We start from the raw sequence: 19,174 nt of genomic DNA, 5'->3' as shown, positions 1-19,174 counted from the left end.
GGAAGTCGATATCTCTTACCGTTTGACCTCTAGCCCGGTCAACACACCAAAATTTCGGACCACATTGAAACCGATTCAGCTGTGTTGAAAATTTCAAGACCTCTCCAAAAAATCCTAATTTAAGAGTATCGGCTGAAAAATTGGATCTTCCGAGTGATTTACCTTCGATCTTCAAAATTAGATATCGAAAATTTTTCCGACATTTTTTATCGGTAAATTTCTTCAAACTTTTTTCAATTTAAGAAAAAAATAATGCAAAAAGGAAGTTTTAGATTCAAACTTACCCCCTCAATGTCTTCGTACTCAAGGGGAACATCTCCTCCGGGAAAGAACTTGCATAGGCCCTCCATTGTGGCCACAACTTTTGACATTGACGGTCTGAGGGAGGGGTCGGGGTTCCAGCATGAAGTCATAAGATTCTCAATAGGTTTGGGGCATCCCTCTATCAGGGGTGGACGGTGACCCTTGTGAACGCTCCACATGATTGTGAAAGTGTGCTCGATCTCCTTGAAGGGCTGCTCCCTGGAGAGAACTTCCCACAGGATGATTCCCCAGCTGAAAACGTCACACTTTTCAGTGTAAGTGGAACTCTCGAAGACCTCTGGAGCCATCCAGGCGGCACTTCCTTTGTTGTTGGTCATGAGTGTGGCCTTGTCCGTCACTGTTCCGAAATCGCAGATCTTGAGCACTGTTCCGCCCTGAACGAGCAGCAAATTCGGTGGTTTCAGGTCACGGTGAATCAATGGTTTGGGACTCATGTCGTGCAAATAGGCCACTCCCTTTATAGAAAATATGCCTTTTACTCATTTACCTCAGCATGATGATTTTTAGAACATATTAACACAGAATTAGCATAGCATGGAAGTTTTATCTTTAGAAAAAAAATTGCTAGAAAACTCAATTCTGACTGAATCTGAGCTTATTATTAGAAAGCAATGCAATAACAATCCTTTAATCTTCTACGGTAATGAAAGTGTAACAAATGTCACTCTTCTTGCACGTCAATCTTATTTAAAAAAAACTGCAATAAATTCAAATTCCAGAAAACAAAATTTATGTATTTTTTTTTAACATTTTGCTCCATTATTCACAAAAACTGCCCTACTAATGTTTTCTAGCTACACTGATATTTTTTTTCAAAATTTCAAAACAAATCTCAATTTTCTAGCAGTTTGTCTTATTGCTTTTTCACTTGTTTCGTTAAACGTGTATGCTCCATTATAAATAAAATATTTAAAATATTTGCTCTATTATAAAAATGATGCTCTAAAACAACATTTTCTAGCAGTATTTAATTATTTGATTAACTATTAAAATAATAATCCGATTTTCTGCAAGAAATGATTTATGCAAAATATGTGCTCCATTATGAAATTAATGTTCTATCACAAATTTTCTAGCAGTATTTTCTAAATATTCAAATAACAATCCGATTTTCTAGCAGTTTATTGCGTTGCACTTTTTCTAAATTTCAAAATCGTAAGTGGAAAAAATCCTTTTTTCCAAATTTAAAACTCTTTCATTCATCGATTACATATTCCAGTCGTTTGAAGTTTCTGTTCAATTATCTTCCAATTACCTAAAATAAACTGCACTAAAATTTACTGAAATGCATGCTTCTCTTGACCTCAAGAAATAGAAAATAATCTGTTTTCTAGCAGTTTTGTTCGTTTCATGCGAAGGGTGTACATCATTTTATGCATTTTTCAGTTTATTGAATTTTAATTTTTATATTACCTAGAAAACCACCACAAAAATCTGTTATTTTTTCACTCCTACTACTAGAGTATCTGCAATAAATTTATTGTTATTGCAAAATTTTTAACTGATGGGAAAACTTCTAGAAAACCTAATTATCTTTCAAAGTAGACTTTCTTCTTTAAATAATTCCATATGGATGTAAGTAATGCTAATTTGCATGAAATTGGAAAGTTTGGAATTGCAAGAAGACTGCTAGAAAGCATAAGACCTTTCTTTAGAATTAAAGTTTCTCTTACAATGAAATTTTCACGATAGTTTCCATTATTAATGATAATGTACTGAAAATGCGAAGTTTTCAATTTTTCCAACTGCAAGAAAACTTCTAGAAAACATAGTTGTCTTTCAAAATATCTTTCTTCTTCAAAGAGTTCCATATAGATGTATGGTATGTTAATGTGTATCAAACTGGAATGTTTGTAACAGCAACAAGACTGCTAGAAAACCTAGTACTCTTCTTCAGAATTGGGATTTCTCTTACAATAAAATTTTAACTGCAAGAAAACTTCAAGAGAACATAATTATCTTCCAAAGTAAACTTTCTTCTTCAAACATTTCCACATTGATGTATGCCATGTTAGTGTGCATCAAACTGAGAAATTTGTAACTGCAAGAAGACTGCTAGAAAGCATAAGGCTTCTTTAAAAAATTGGATTTTACTTACAATGAATTGTTTATTGTCACTTTCTGTATTATTGAGCTAGAGATACAGAGTTTTCAACTTTTGCAACTGCAGTAAAACTGCTAGAAAACAGTATTGAGGATTTTTCCGACACAGCTTTCCAAAGGATAAACTATCTTTTTGATGCATTGCATGTGAAAAATTTCTGACTTCTGGTTTTTGCTATTTTATCAGACCAGAGGTTCTGAAGTGCCGGGAAGTACTTTAGAATGAGTGAGATAGTGAGGTATTTTCATTATTTTAAGTAGATTATCCTAATTTAATGCTTGATTTTGAGTTAAGTCGTTAGAGCTTGATTTGAATAAACTTATTATCGGGGAAAAGCGAGGGAAACTAAGAAAATTCTACTGTTTGTCTTTACCAGAGCACATTGGCGAGCCCAGCTCATGGCATGAGCAGCCGTGTAGGTTGGCTTGGGAGTGCAATGGAGAACAGCATAGAGGGATCCTCCCTCAGCATATTCCATCACCAGGCACACATGAGGCTTCTTCGTGCAGGCTCCGTAGAGGGCTACAATGTTAGGATGTGCCACCCGGGACAGCTGTCGCACTTCCACGGCAAAGGCATTCCTCTCGTGCTCCTGCTCAATGTACTTCACTGCCACAAAGTGTTCTCGCCACTTGGCCTTGTACACTGTCCCGAAAGAGCCCTTTCCGACGATCTGCAAGGGTCAGCAATTGGAAGACGTTGTCAGGAAGTCAGGTAAGTGTTTATCCTGTCTCTTCCGGGAATGCTATTGTCTAATCCAAAAGGGCAAGAGATTCTCAGGGATTTTTCCTTACCTCCAAATGGTCAATTTCATCATAATTGACTTCCTCGACAAAGGGCTTGGGCAGGGGTTGATTGGGTTGAGCCATTTGGGAAGCCTCTCTCAGAAGATACCCTTAAGCACTTGTGACAACAAGAAACATTTCCACACGCCTAAAATATTGTCTCAATACTTTCACATGGACACAATGCCCAGAGCATTACTCCAATGCGAAAGGATTGGGATTCTCGAGGGATTCACTCAATTCCCTCCCAAGATAAAATCGCAAAAATTCAACTTTTATTATTCACTTTTTCCAACCTTTTTTTTGACACATTCACTGACAATCAACAATTTTATGGGAGTCCGGGAGTTTACGGTCCGGCCCAGCTTTCCGGCAACACTACTGCCATCTAGTGGGATTGCCAGGTGGCGTTGTCTTGGATGTGCTTTCCGATGCCAAAGTTCATCCAAGGCGTTTCGTTCGCATTTTCTCACATTTTTCATTCCGGGTTTCCCTCGATTTTTCTTTGCATTGCAAATCAGGGATGAGGATTTCCAGGGGGAGGATGAAAAAAGAGTACGTAATCTATCCCGCAGCTGTGTCCATCACACTTGCCCTGGAGTTCCGATACAGAGAAACTTTTAGCAGAAGAAAGTATCCAACAAATGAAGAAAGTTCTGGTAGAGTTGGCAAGATCACAGATATGAGATTATAAAGAATTTTATTTCTCGCTAGGTACCTGAGGGTCTTGAGGTAATAACCTAAAATCAAGGTTAAAGCTAGAATGATCTAAATGCCAAAATAATTGTTTTTTGTTTGTGCTGATGAGGTTTATGATGCTGTTACGAGCATAAGCTCAAATGCTATTGGCTTTGATGGTATTCCCATTCCTTTTATCAAAGTGCTTCTCTCATCTTGAGGATCTTTGTAATCAGATTATCACAACATGTTGCTTCCCTGCTCCTTAGAAGCACGGTATTGTTACTCCGATTCTTAAAACCTGAAAACCTGCTTCTGATTTCGACTTTCGGCCTATCTAAATTGGTTGTGGCAGAGCACCTTTAAAAGATATCAATTGAATTAGAAATACTTCCGGACAATCGCTCTCCAGAGCTTCCTCCTCAATCACAAATCTGGGATAGATAATTCTTAATGAATATATCCGGCTCGAAGACCAAAATATGACACAGGTTTTCTTTCAGCAGCTTTATTTCACATCCACCTTCCTCACCTTTCTCACTGCAAAATCTCCAGAATTTTTCTCTTCAATCTTTTCTTCTTCTTCTTTGAATTAGTTTTGACATTTAGAAAATTTCCCTCTTATCAACGCCATCTGGGTTTGAACTCTTAAAACTCAAATTCAAATTACAACTCGGAATTAACCCATTCTACTCGACTTAATAAATCTCTAGAATAGGAAAATACAGTAGAATCTCTCTCAAATGGGAATAGGGGAAAGTACACTCCTTTCGAACGTTCATGCCTTCGAATAATGTGAATTTTCTTTTAGTTTTTCTAAGAGACTTACACATTTCTATTAAATATTAGTTGGATTATCATCAATTGTTGATAATTCCGTGATAATTTAGTGTAAATCTCTTACGAAAAACAAAACAAATTCACATTATTCGAAGGCATAAACGTTCGAAAGGAGAGCACTTTCCCTTATGGGGAAAAATGTCTTCCAAATTATTGATAGATTTGGGCGTCAAAGTCATTGTAAATTCCACAAAAAACGCTCAATTATAAAAATCACGATAAAATAGGAAGAACTACAGAAAATTTGAGCAAATTTGCTTTATAATTAAACGTGAAAATTGTCCGATTGAAAACGAGCCGATTGAGCGAGAGTCTATTGTATTGAACAACAATTTTTCCTGGAATTTCTAAACCTCTTGAGTAACAGTGTCCGCTCTCTAATCCGGATCGCCGTAATCCGGACGAGTTATCGACGGTCACATTTAAAAAAATTTTGAGGTCATGTATGCATGTGTGTTCAGCAATAAAAATGTATTATCCTGCGATGTTTTTGTTTAATGAAGTATAATAGCATAGAATTACCTAATTATGTCTTTTTAATCTTCTTTAAAACATTCCCGTCAAATAATTTCGTCAGATATCTTTAAGATTTCTGCAGAAAATATCTACACCTCTGCAGAAAATCTGCTGAGAAATCTGTAGATATTCCTACGAATTTAATCTGGGCTTGGGACAAAATTCGTCAGATATTTTTGCAGATTTTCTGACGAATCCTGGTGCATACTCTGACGAATTTCTGTAGATATTTTGCCGATTTTCTGTAGATTTTTCTACATTCCAGACTTTCCAGATAGCTGTGTCTGAAAAGATGGAATATTTTTCACTGAAGTTTGCAAAATTCAATAGAGTTATTCTTTGTGCTATCACATTATTGTTTATATATAAAAATAAAACAATTCTGCAACGTCGTGTTATTAGTAGAGAAAAGTGAAGTGATAACTTTAAACACAGTGTCGACCTAAATTTCGTGTTTTTGTATCATTCGATTGGCGATTTTTAAGAAATTAGTATTTTTGCTCTAATTTTTTTATTTATCTAAAATGTTTAATCGGTAATGATGTTAAGCAGAGCATACCATTTTCTTTGTAACTTCTACAGTTTCTTGATAAATCAACAATATTTTTTGTTGAGACAATGGAGACTATGCCGATTTCCAATGCAGAAATTCTGCCGAGAAACTGCAGATTTTCGGAAGAATTTCTGCCGAAAATCTACAGATTTTCTATATAGAAATTCTGTCGAAAGTCTACAGATTTTCTCTGAATGTACTAGAATATACCGTTACAATTCAAAAAACCTCCAAGTAAATTCGGCAGGTAGAGCAATGATTTGACGGGTTTATTCTAATTCTACAAAAAAAACTTGTATTATTCGAGACGTTGAACAAATTCAAAAAATTCATCCGGATTACGAAGCGGACATCTGTCATATTTTCTCCCGATCATCCGGATAACGGATAACATCCTTTGTAGCATTTAATTCGCAAGTTATAGAATCTCTTTTGCTATCACTTTAGTGAAGCGTTCACCAATTGTGACAGGTTATCACTTCACAGAGTTACAGAATTCCCCTCTGGAACGTTCTTATAGTCTTTACACATTGGGATCAATTTTCGTCAAAAATTTCTTTTTGAAGGAAATTGTCTGCAGCGTAGATGGAAACGTCAAAATTCTGTCAAAAGTGGAATTTTTAACAAGAATTAGTCTTTAGGGAGAACCAGTGCCATACTGAGGACGTCTATTATGTCAATTTGAATACCAACGGGGGTTTTAACCATTTTAACCGTTGCGTTCCGGAGAAGCTAGTGCTAATAAAATACATAATAATAATAATAGAGAAATAATTTCAAAGTTATAGCAATATTCTCAATTGATTTGGAGCAGGGGGTTCTTCAAAAAGCCTTAACAAAAGTTTCAAAAAGTTTAGTTTATATATATATAGCGACTCTGTGTCATTTCCTCTTAATATCTTTATCTACCAAAACTCCATCTTCTCTCAACCACTCTGTTCTTGGCCATAAAAGGATGAGGGAATGGATGGTGTACAATAAAAAGGGATTTCTCCTGTAACATTAGTGTGGATTGGAGTATAAGTATCGGAAATGTATATTCGTTCTGTATTTCCCTTTTTATTCTCTTCTGATTTGCGTTTATTTGGACAGGGTTGTCTGGTAAACAAATTATAGGACCATTGAGGATATTTTCTACAGCAAATTCTTCCATTTCTATCTTTTTTTTTATTTCACCCTGAAAATTGAACTCCATTGAAAATTCACGTTTCGATTGTGGGACTTTGAGCCAGGAAGTGGAAAGATAATGAAATTTTGGGATGTGCCGGACAAATTACACTTACATGATACAACCACGACGATCGAGCGAAGAATGATGATGGTGTATGAGGAAAGGGGGAGGTTGTGAGGGAGTTGGGATGGGCGGGAGAACTTTCAAATGATAAATGTATGCAAATTACAAAGGTAAATTTCCAATTTCTCTCTTGTAATTTCCAATTGAGCATCCAATCTCTTGGGGAGTGAAAGAAAGAAGATGGAATAGGAGTCCGTAATTGAAGGATACTTTTCATGAATTAGGGACTGAAAATCCATTTGACCTTTTTCTTCCAAGTGTTCAGGTATTTATTTTATTTAAAAAGGATAATTTCGTGAAAACGTTATCTAGATGAAAATTGTGCAGAATCCTTTTAGCAGGATGAGACAAACGTTTCTCCTTTTTCAAAAACTGAGGACACCCCGACTAATTTGTAACTTTTTTCAATATATTTTTTTATAGTGGGTATTTGAGCTTCTTAGGAAGCCTAGTAAGTAAATTTAGGCCACGCCTCCTTTCGAACTAATTGGAACAAATGCAATTTCAGAATTTTCTACATTTAACACTAGGATATTGTAACATATTTTAACACTAAACCTACTAAAAATTTTCCATTTTCTTAACAGTGAAACATTTGACAATTTTTGATTTTTTTACCTACCAATTTTGTTTTTTTTTACCTCCCATTTTAGATTTTCTTACTTACCATTTTAAATATTTTTACTTACCATTTTAGTTTTTTCTGCTTACCAGTTTCGATTTTTTTCTCAACTTTTTTGATTTTTTTACTTACCAATTTTGATTTATTTACTTACCAATTTTTATGCTTTACTTACCAATCTTGATTTTTTACTTACCAATTTTGATTTTTTACTTACCAATCTTGATGTTTTACTTACCAATTTTGATGTTTTAATTACCAATTTTGACGTTTTACTTACAAATTTTGAATTTTTACTTACCAAATTTGATTTATTTACTTACCATTCTTGATTATTTTACTTACCAATTTTTGTTTTTTTACTTATCAATTTTTATATTTTATATACCAATCTTGATTTTTACTTACCAATTTTGATGTTTTAATTACCAATTTTGAGTTTTTACTTACCAATTTTGATATTTTACTTACCAATTTTGATTTTTTCTCACCAAATTTGCATTTTTTACTTACCATTTTTGATTATTTTACTTATCAAATTTGATTTATTTATTTACCATTTTTGATTATTTTACTTAGAAATTTTTATTCTTTACTCACCAATTTTTATGTTTTACTTACCAATTTTGAATTTTTACTTACCAATTTTGAATTTTTACTTACCAATTTTGATGTTTTACTTACCAATTTTGAATTTTTACTTACCAAATTTGCATTTTTTCTTACCATTTTTGATTTTTTTACTTACCAAATTTCATTTATTTACTTACAATTTTCGATAATTTTACTTACCAATCTTGAGTTTTTACTTACCAATTTTTATGTTTTACATAACAATCTTGATTTTTACTTACCAATTTTGATGTTTTAATTACCAATTTTGAGTTTTTATTTACAATTTTTGATTTTTTTTCTTACCAAATTTGATTTATTTACTTACCATTTTTGATTATTTTACTTACCTTTTTTTATTTTTTACTCACCAATTTTTATGTTTTACATACCAATCTTGATTTTTACTAACCAATTTTGAATTTTTACTTATCAAATTCGCATTTTTTACTTACCATTTTACCAAAATACTTACCATTCTGCTGCAGCCTTAAAAAAACCCTTATGCTTTCATTTACTTAATTACAATATAATATATTACATCTACGTAAAGCAACGCCCACCCATTTACCAGTGGGCGGGGTCGGTATTTATTTCTTCTAAAAGTTACGTCTCCTAAAGGAACTATAATTAATAACCAAATTTTAAAAGACAAAAATTAAAGTTTCTTTGAAGTAAGAAACAATAACAAGCGCTTTGTAAGCCACGCCTACTTGTGTGTATTTTCCTTATTCAATCACATTTATTTATTCTTTTTTTCAGTCTCATTTTTCAAAATACCTAACAGAGAGAAAAAATCTAGCGGCATGTGTTTTTCTATATTCATATGTGTTCCATTGGAGGCGTAGTATAATTTTTAATTGGAAGCTTTTTACAATAATTTTCAGCGCTTTATAAGCCACGCCTGCTTGTGTGCATTTTCCTTATTTGATCACATTCATTTATTCATTTTTCACGTGTTATCATTATACGTGTTCTATTTTGGGGCGTGGTCTAATGTCTAATGGGAGGTGTTCTGCAATATTTTCCAAAGATTAAATCAGTTACGGTGTTCTCTCTAGGCTTTCTTCTATGCATTCTATCTTCATAATTTAATAAGTATTTCTGTAAAATAACTGATTTTTATTATAATTTATAAACGTTTTATTGTGGGCGTGGTCTGTTTTCTAATGGGCGGTATTTTTCAATATTTTCTAAAGCTACTGTGGTTTGCCTGAGCACTTAACGGAGCGGGAAATAAAACATTTTTATCGTGAAACTCATTCAAAATGTGTTATACACTGAGAAAAAAAGAGGGTGCGATTAACTTTTTTTCCTCGCAACTTTAACACTTTTTAGGTGTAAAAATATATCAACATTTTTTAATGTTAATTTTACACCTTTTTAAGTGTAAAATTAACATGAAAAAGGGTAACTTTAACCCATAATACACCTAAAAAGCATAAAATTTACACCAATTTTGGATCAATAATGCAGGGTAAAATTAACATTTCCGGAGTGTTATTTTAACTTTTTCGGATTTCTGTCAGTGTACGACATTTCTACAAAATATGTATCTGGTAGTTCTGCTAGAAAGTCTTTGTATGAGCAAAATTCTAGACTGTTTAATTAGGATTATTCGTTAAGCTGTATAAAAAGTGAAATCCTTTGATTATCCCTGTTCATCCTGAGAATAAATTTCATTCTTATTAGAATGATGACCCTTTCAAAGGAATGGAAATTCCTGTGAAAGAAAAGCTTCCTTGGGAGATGGAATGAGGACTTTGAAGTGCTGAAAACACGATGTAACCTTCTTGAAAAGGCCTCAAAGGGTCAAACTAAGCATTTAAATAATTCAACATCAACTTACATTATTCCTTGAGAGAATTCTACATCATCTTCAGACGTTCATCCTTTCCCTTTTTTTTGTCCATTTTCCCTCCTCATTTGCATTGAATCCAGGGCTGTAAAATATTCACGAAATCTGCAAAGGAAATATGAATCTACTGGGGAAAAAATTGGATGCGAAAAATCGAATAGTTTTGGACAATTGAGTGAATGACTCCAAATGGTGAACATTAAGAAAATGAAAGAGGAAAATTAGTGAATTCCTCTTGGATGTAAATTGGAATAGCATGACTTAACACAGCCACAGGCCACAATAAATTATGCAAATCGTACAGAATGGCATAGTATTCAATTGATCAAATAATTGGCCCCTTGCGTATAGTATTGTCACCCCCCATTTCTCGACTTTCCCCACAATCAATTTCAGAAAGTCCATGCTGAATCTCATTCCCCAACGGAGGAAGAGGCCCCATTGACTCAATGGAAATGTCTCACCTATGGAGAGGTATCTCCACTCAATTCAATTCCCAAATGGTTGTCGAGTGAAACCTTTTGCAAATTGCCGAGTGAGAAAATGCTACGATGGGAAAAAGGCAAGATTCAGGGAGACAGTGGAAGTTGTTGATTATATTTTCAAATCAATTTACTTCAATTTTCATTATTCGTCAGGAAAAAGACATTGCACCCGACTATTTTGTCCTTCTTTCGATCAATCACATGACTTTTGCTTTAATTTATTTTTTTAACGGTTTTTGTAATAACGGTTTATATTCAAAATATTTGAAGTGTCATGAAATATTATGGACGTCCCATAAACAAAAGAAATGAAGAACAATTTTTGTTGAATGTAAGAGTATTACAGGAGATTCGTAGTATTTTTGAAAGAATTTCGTAATAATACCGTAAAATTAACCACAAAAACTTTCTACAGAATTGAAGGTTATTTTTGCAGAGTTAATCCGCAGTTAACATTAGTTTTATACTGAATTGAGCACAGTGATTTTCATCATATACGAAATATTTTCATATAGATTAATTAACTTTGAAAAAAAAAGCCTGACTATATACCTCAAATAATATAGGTTATGTCTAAAAGTGAGGTTGTTTTCTAGTTTACTCCAATTTTAACTTTACAAAGAAACCCGTCAAATCATTGCTCTACCTGCCGATTTTACTTGTAGCTTTCTTGAATTGTAACGGTATATTCTAGTACATTCAGAGAAAATCTGCAGATTCTCTGCAGAATTTCTCCCTAGAAAATCTGCATAACCTCCATTACTTCACAAAAATATTGTTGATTTATGAAGAAACTGTAGAAGTTATAAAGAAAATGGCATGCTCTGCTAAACAAGCATTACCGAGTACACATTTTAGATAAGTAAAAAGTTGCGAGCAAAAATACTAATTTCTTAAAAATCGCCAATTGAATGATACAAAAACACGAAATTTAGGTTGACATTCTGCTTAAAGTTTTCACTTCACTATTCTCTACTTAGAACACGGCGTCGCAGAATTCTTTATTTTATATAAACAATGTGATATCACCAAGAATAACTATAGAATTTTGCAAACTTCAGTGAAAAATATTCCATCTTTTCTGACACAGCTGTCTGGAAAGTCTGGAATGTAGAAAAATCTACAGAAAATCGGCAAAATATCTACAAAAAGTCGTCAGAGTGTGCACCAGGATTCGTCAGAAAATCTGCAAAAATTTCTGACGAATTTTGTCCCAAGCCGAAATAAAATTCGTAGGAATATCTACAGATTTCTCGGCAGATTTTCGGCAGAGGAGTAGATATTTTCTGCAGAAAACTTAAAGATATCTGATGAAATTATTTGACGGGAACATAATTTCAATTTAAAAAAATTCAGACACTATATTTCTTCTGATATATTGGTTTTTCTTAATTTATTTTTCGGAAACGATGTTTGGAAATATGAGGTTATGTCAGACCTAACCTATTTCGTATCTCAAAATATTTACCCCTAACCCTGAAACTCAAGTAAAATCTATAGAAGAACTTGATGTACTGGTGTATATATATCGAATTTAACTTTATAATTTGTCCTGAAGTTTATTCCTGAAAAATGTTAGGTTATATCACACTTAATCTAAAAGAAAACAGCTGAGAAAACAAGTAAAGTCGCTCTATTTTTCTTCCAATTTTTCTGTTACTCTCACATTTCCAAGGAAAAACACTTCGGAGAAATAGCAATAAAAATAAAACAGAAGAAAAAATTGAAAAGTAAAAATATTCTTACATTCAAACCACCGTCACGTATTCCAATGTCCATGATATTGTCTCGTTTTCTTTTATTCAGACTTATAAGTTTTCATGGGATTTGCTACACTCATTTCTTCAAGTATATAGCCTGTATTTTTTTGCTCTTCTGTAGTCCAAATGCAACACTAGCAACATTGTCCAACTCACACCAATTTTGGTGTTGAAGAAAAATCCCTGGGAGAATTTTCATTCTTGTGTCGGTCCAAATTGAAGTGCGAGAGGAAAGAACAGCATCTGGTATCAATTGGTTCAATTGCACAATGTCACATGATTATTACTTTTATTGGGTCACTTAATGGCATTGTCGCCCCTAACAACTAACGATAAAAGGTGGAAATACATCAATAATGATTCTGGGGAATTCAAATAATGTATTCTGGACACGAAAATCTCTCTTTTACAGCACACATGCATCGTACTTTACACTTTTTTTTTGCCCTCCTTGCCGACCCCAAGTCATCCTTTTAGTAGTATCCTTTAGCCTTTCACACGACATAAATAGTCCTCATCCCTGTAGGAAAAATTGTGCGATATTCCATGGAGTTTCTGCGGAAATGAGGTGGATTTTTCCGCAATTTCACTTGAGAAATCGAAGTTATTGCCGGGGAAAGGATATAGGCACATTTTTTTGTTATTGACCTATGTCTTGGAAAATAAGTATTCTTGCAAATTAGCTCTAGATGTACCTGGGCTTCATTTCTCTGTTGATATCCCATGGAATTGTGTTGGAATGTTCATGGAAATTTCTACCACTCTCTGAACTTTTTTGAATTTCTTGGATAATTGGCTAATTTTTCCAACGATTCCGCACTATTCCAAAAATCTTCATCAGAAGTTGAGATACGCCATCCTAAACGACGCTCTTTTGAGGAACAAAAACTTACGCATTTATCTTATATTAACCCATTAAAGCAATGTAGGGAAAACTTTCAGGCCTCGCACACATTCTGGCTTCGAACACTTCACAATTTTCCCATATTCCTTTAATGAAATATAAAGTGTTTGAAGCCAGAGAGTGTGTGAAGCCTGAAAGCCTGAAAGCCTTTTTTTATACTTCTATTACTTACTTTAGTGGCTACAACGTTCTTTTAAGGGACCGGGCCGATCGCCGTAACCTTACTACACTGAAAAAAAGGGGGTGCGATTAACTTTTTTTCCTCATAACTTTGACACCTTTTAGGTGTAAAAATATATCAACATTTTTTAATGTTAATTTTACACCTTTTTAATGGTAACATTAACATGAAAAAGGGTAACTTTAACCCCTAATACTCCTAAAAAGTATAATATTTACACCGATATCGGATCAATAATGCAGGGTAAAATTAACATTTTCGGAATGTTATTTTAACTCAGTGTACTTATGATCTTCGATGACCAGGGGTGACATGATAACTTATTTTCTATACTATCGACTGTCGATTCTGAAAATTTTTAACGATAGCTGCACTTCCTGTAACTAATATAAGGGAAGAGCACCCCGGATCGGAATGTTAAGAGATAAGGTCGGTATTTAGTTGAAAATATAAGTCTCAAAATACTTTTTGGTAGTTTTATATATGCTAATCGCTATATTAGTGATCAATTTAACTATAATTTGTGCATTTGAATTTTAAATTTTTACAATAAATTATTAGAAAATAGGTGTAACTGCAACTACGTACTCTGTACCTCGGATCGTCACGAATTTAATGAGGTTTCTCACGGAAATTTGATTTTATAATTTAAATCTGGGCTAACGCACTGCATTCTTGTGAGATTTAAATGGTAAAAAGTAATTAATAATTTAATAACCTGACGATCCGAGGAACACTGCCAATCGCTGGTGCTCTTCCCTTAGATGTTTATCAGCAGTCTCATTCTTTTAAAAATGTCGCAAAGAATGGCCCAACAATCCGTAAAAAGTCGACATTTACTTAATCAAAAAGGCATAGATTTATCGATACTATCTATTCTATAGTGTCGAAAAGTTATCATTCCACCCCAGGAGTCGTATCGAGAACAGACTATTGTTAATATAACATGGGGACACTTTGTATCTGCTTCAGTCCGCTCATTGACCTCCATCATCAAATTGTTGTCAGGGATTATCAGGAATTCGAGGTATTTGAAGCTTTTGACGACCTCAAAGTACCAAGAATCAAGCGTGTTATTCTGATGGTGAAGTCCGTCCTATCCAAGTCCAAGGTTCCTTACGAGGTTTCGTAGCAATCTTAGAAGGAGGCCTTGAGGAAACACTCAGAAAAATTGCGAATCCCGTTGTGAACTCTGAGAGTATTAACTACTAGACTATTACCTCCATGAAAGATGTAGAGACCTTTAAACAAAACACTAGGAAAAAATGCTGATGCAGTAGATAGGAAGTAAAACTCAAAGTCAACTGGGAGATAAATAACCGGAAGGTTCGGCCACTCTTATCTTATCTAACAACTTTATATAACATCAGGTTCGTGACTTCTCACTGAGGTTGATTACACAAGGCATTTAGTCTGCTTACGTTACTATTTTACACCCTTTCCCTTATTTAGATCCTAATTCTGAAGATAAAATGCTCATATCTTAGATCTTGTTTCTTAACAGTTTATGGGGATGCGAGTAGACGGTATTAAATACGCGTATTAACGGTCATTGAATTTAAATTTTTTACATTAAATCATTATAAACTACATTTATTTATTTAGTGTACCTATCAAAGAGAATAATTTGTCACCCAGAATTCCAATTAGGAAAGATAATGGAGGAAAATATCGTCAAAATCGACGCGATGTCAAAGATTCCGCACGCAACTTCGAGCATAAACTTTGCATAACTCTCCGTAAAGTGAAAAAAGAGCAAAAAATGTATTTCTATCTTTGTTGGGCTACTTTTTCCAAGTTTTTGAAAAACTAAAGTAAATAAGCGCCTGCGAATGAGTTAAGAAGATTACCTTGAAGTTTCTATGGAATTCTCCAAGGAAGTTCTCTAAGGATTTTATGACATACTTTTATAAATCAAATGGATTTCTTTCAGAGGCACATTCTTATTACTGGATTGGAACTGTCCACAGATTTTCCAAGACTTTCTCGGACAAATCAAGGATATTTCCATGACATTTTAATTGAAGCTAAACACTTTTTATAGGGTTTCTTCCCTCAACCGTCCTCAGAGCTATCTAACAACCCCCTTTGGAAGAGACTTTTTTGCAATAGTTCTCCCGGTTCTCCCAATAAAATCGACATGTGTATCAAATATTGAGTTGGGAAAGAAATAGGAGTCGAGGGATCAAGAGCCATTGCACCAAAAAGGGAGGCAAAAGGAAAAATATAAAAAAAGAAAGATATAAAATGTGAGAGTGGCTAAAGTGACTGAAGAAAATCTATCCCAAAACACCAATTCGCATAGCCAATCGACATAAAATACAATGATAGGCCACGGTGGTTAAAACCCCCGAGAGTCCTATTTTTATCACCCTGCTCTCTCCCATCCACCTCCTCAATTTAATCACACATTCGCGTTTTTTTCCTGCAAAATATCTCTCCCTATTTGCATCTGAATTTTTACAATTCACTCTTCAGGAAAAATCACAGAAAAATATGCATTTTACAGGCTCACTGGGAAGTCATACGTTTAAATTCACATTCCAGAGAAATGATTTTCTCACCCTCTCAAATCCTCGAGAAAAAAAAACAATGGGAAAAGATGCGGAAGGAAATGGAAGCAAATATAAATAGCGAAGGAAAATGTAAATCGCAAGATTTGTCTCATGAGAATTGTCTTTTATGGGAAATTCATTCAAAAATTCTACACTCTCCGAGATTGGGACTCTCAAATGGGGCTCCCACATCTCTTAAAAAAGAAAATTACTCCGATATCACATATTTGATATAATAAAATTTCTCAACATAAGGTGATTTTTCTGGTTTTCCGAGTCTTTCTTAAAGCGATATCACAATGGATAACAGAAATAACATGAATTTTATCTAGCAAAAAACAAATGTGCAGTAAAATATTAAATTTAGTTATGAAAATATAAAATTTTGGTTTGTAAGAAACCTAAATCTTTTCAAAAATGGATCTAATTTATATAATTAATATTGATATTGATGATTCAAGATAAAATTAACAACCTTGTGTTTTCCCTTTACCAAATTCAAATATTGATTTAACTGTTTTCAAAGGTCTAAATTGAATAGAGTTCAAATTTAGAATTTTTATGGCTCCGGCACACCTGTTAGATCAGGAAAATTTCATGAAATCGAAATTCGAAACTCTTTATTTCTCACTTGCTTTGCATATGTCTATCTCATCCTCTCGCACTCTTCTTCTTTTAAACATCACTCCAAATTCAATTTAGCACAATCAAATTTGGCATGTGAAAGAATGAGATAGTCATATGCAAAACACGTGAGAAAAAAGGGATTCGAATTTCGAGAACATGAAATTTTCCTGGTCTAAAAGTGTACATGAGCCATAAAAACTGAAAACGGTGATAAACGAAAAACGAATTTTGCTCAGAAAAAACACGGATATTGATCAGTAATAAAATCAATTTAGTATAGTCTAAATATCAATTTTTATTAAAAAAAATCAATTTATATTAATTTATTAAAAATATCGATTTTGATTAGCACATAATTTTTTTCTTAGTAAAAGATTGTTGTTTATCATAAAAATATACAATTTGGGTCAGTTGGATGAATTGATTTTCATAAGTAAGAAACTAAAAAATCGATTTTATTCAGTAAAAAGTATGATTTTGATAACTAAAACCAATTTTGATTACTAATAAAATCAATTTTGTTCAATAACGCCTCGGGCAGACCTTTTTGATCCATAAAATTTCATGAAATCGAAATTCGCATCCTGTTCTTTCTCACAAGATTTGTATAAGTTTATCCCACGCTTTCAGACTCAAAATTGGATTGAACTAAATTTAATTTGGTGACATGTTCAAAATTCAAAAGAAGAAGTAGAGTGCAAAAGAGTAGGATAGTCATGTGCTAAACTTTTAAGAAAGAAAGGAATGTGAATTTTGATCTTATGAAATTTTGCTGATCTAAAAGGTGTGTCGGAGTCATAAGAAAACGATTTTGATAAGTGTAAACATAATTTTGTTCAGAAGAAATCAATATTGATCAATTATAAAATCAATTTAGGCTAGAATAAGAATTGATTTTGATTTGTAAAAAAACAATTTATATATTTTATAAACATATCGATTTTTATTAGAACACCATTATTTCCCAGTAAAAAATTATACATATTTATCAGAAAACATTTTTAGTCATTTAGCGAAATTCAATTGATTGAAATTTTACCTCTTACCCTTTCAAACTGAAATAAAGATATGTTTGTCTCTTTCTGTAAAATCAGAATTGAAATTTCAATTTCATTTTCAATTTTAATTTAAATTTGACAGAAAGGGACAGCTATATGTGATTTCAGTTTGAAAGAGTAAGAGGCAAAATTTCAATCGATTGAATTTCACTCAATTGAAGAGGTGTGCCAGCTCCATAATCACTAAAAATCGATTTTGTTCAGTAAAAACCCAATTTTGAATAGTAAAAACCAATTTCATTCACTAACAAAATCAATTTATATCAATAAAAAACAATTTTAATAAGCGAAAAATTAATTTTGCCTAGAAAAAAACTATATTGATCAGAAATAAATTTAATTTAGGTTATTGTAAAATACAATTTTAATTGGTTGAAAATCAATTTATATAATTTACAATTTATAAATCGATTTTAATTATTACGGCATTTTTTTAGTAAAAAATTACGCATATTTATCAACAAAAATCAGTTTTGTTCACTTACAAAAATTTATTTTAATCAGTAGGAAATAAATATTGATAACAAAAAATCGATTTTTTTACTTCTGTAAAAATCGATTTTGTTCAGTAATGGCTTCGGCACAACATTTAGATCAGAATAATTTCATGAAATTAAAATTTGAATCCTTTTCCTTCTCACACGTTTTGCATATCCCTATCTTATTCTTTCACACTCTAAATTTGATTGAGCTAAATTGATTTTGGAGCGATGTTTAAAAGAAGAAAAAGACTACGAAAGAGTAGGATAGATATATGCAAAGCGTGTGAGAAAAAAGGAATTCTAATTTCGGCTTCATGAAATTTTCCTGATCTAAAAGGTATGCCACAGCCATAAAAAATGAATTTTGATCATTTTTAAAAATTATTTCGATCAGTAATTCAATAAATTTTGCTCATTAAAATAAATGGATTTTTTTCGGTAAAATTTGTCTTTAATTAAATCTAGATGAGTAAAGTACTTAACCCATGATGGCAGTCCAATTGCATATGTGTCACTCACAAGAATTATAGCCTTAAAGTGAAAAATTTAATTTTTTGTAAAAAAACACATAGGGTAAAGTGATATAAGTTGGACATAGTGTTACAAGTTGGACAATTCGCCGGTACAAGTTGGACATGGTTTTTTTCTTAATTAAAGACAGTACAAAATTTGTTTTTAAGCACAAGGAACCGAATTATAAAACTAAAGCATTAAAAATATAGAAATAAAAATGAAGTATTAAATTTATCAAGACAAAAAGCCCTGTCCAACTTGTACCACTTTACCCTAAATGATATCGTAAACTAGGCTTGATTCAACTAAATTATTCGCATTGAGGTTATGTTATAGCTAACCAAACATTGCTTGGTAACCTCTTACCTGGTCCTGGAAAATTCTTCCGCAGATCAATGATGATATACACCGAGAATATTTTCT

The 19,174-nt window shown here is 32.9% G+C and overlaps 2 protein-coding genes across 2 annotated transcripts in view; one reads left to right on the top strand and one right to left on the bottom strand.

The window, feature by feature from the left end:
* LOC129806187 (mitogen-activated protein kinase kinase kinase 7) overlaps window positions 1-3,566 on the bottom strand; it is a 35,345-nt gene extending 31,779 nt beyond the window's left edge. Inside the window, exons 1-3 of the mRNA XM_055854587.1 lie at window positions 3,223-3,566; window positions 2,802-3,101; window positions 285-779 (exon numbers count right to left, since the gene is read on the bottom strand). Coding sequence (XP_055710562.1) covers window positions 285-779; window positions 2,802-3,101; window positions 3,223-3,297 — 870 coding nt within the window. The 5' untranslated portion in view covers window positions 3,298-3,566. The remainder of the gene's footprint in view (window positions 1-284; window positions 780-2,801; window positions 3,102-3,222) is intronic.
* Window positions 3,085-19,174, top strand: part of LOC129806188 (runt-related transcription factor 1) — an 89,156-nt gene continuing 73,066 nt past the window's right edge. Inside the window, exon 1 of the mRNA XM_055854589.1 lies at window positions 3,085-3,142. The gene's annotated coding sequence lies outside the window, so the exon portion shown is untranslated. The remainder of the gene's footprint in view (window positions 3,143-19,174) is intronic.

Source organism: Phlebotomus papatasi, chromosome 3, assembly GCF_024763615.1.
Source record: "Phlebotomus papatasi isolate M1 chromosome 3, Ppap_2.1, whole genome shotgun sequence".
Classification (NCBI taxonomy): Eukaryota; Metazoa; Arthropoda; class Insecta; order Diptera; family Psychodidae; genus Phlebotomus; species Phlebotomus papatasi.
The sequence above is the reverse complement of the archived record's forward strand: the minus strand, read 5'-3'. Positions and strand labels throughout refer to the sequence as shown.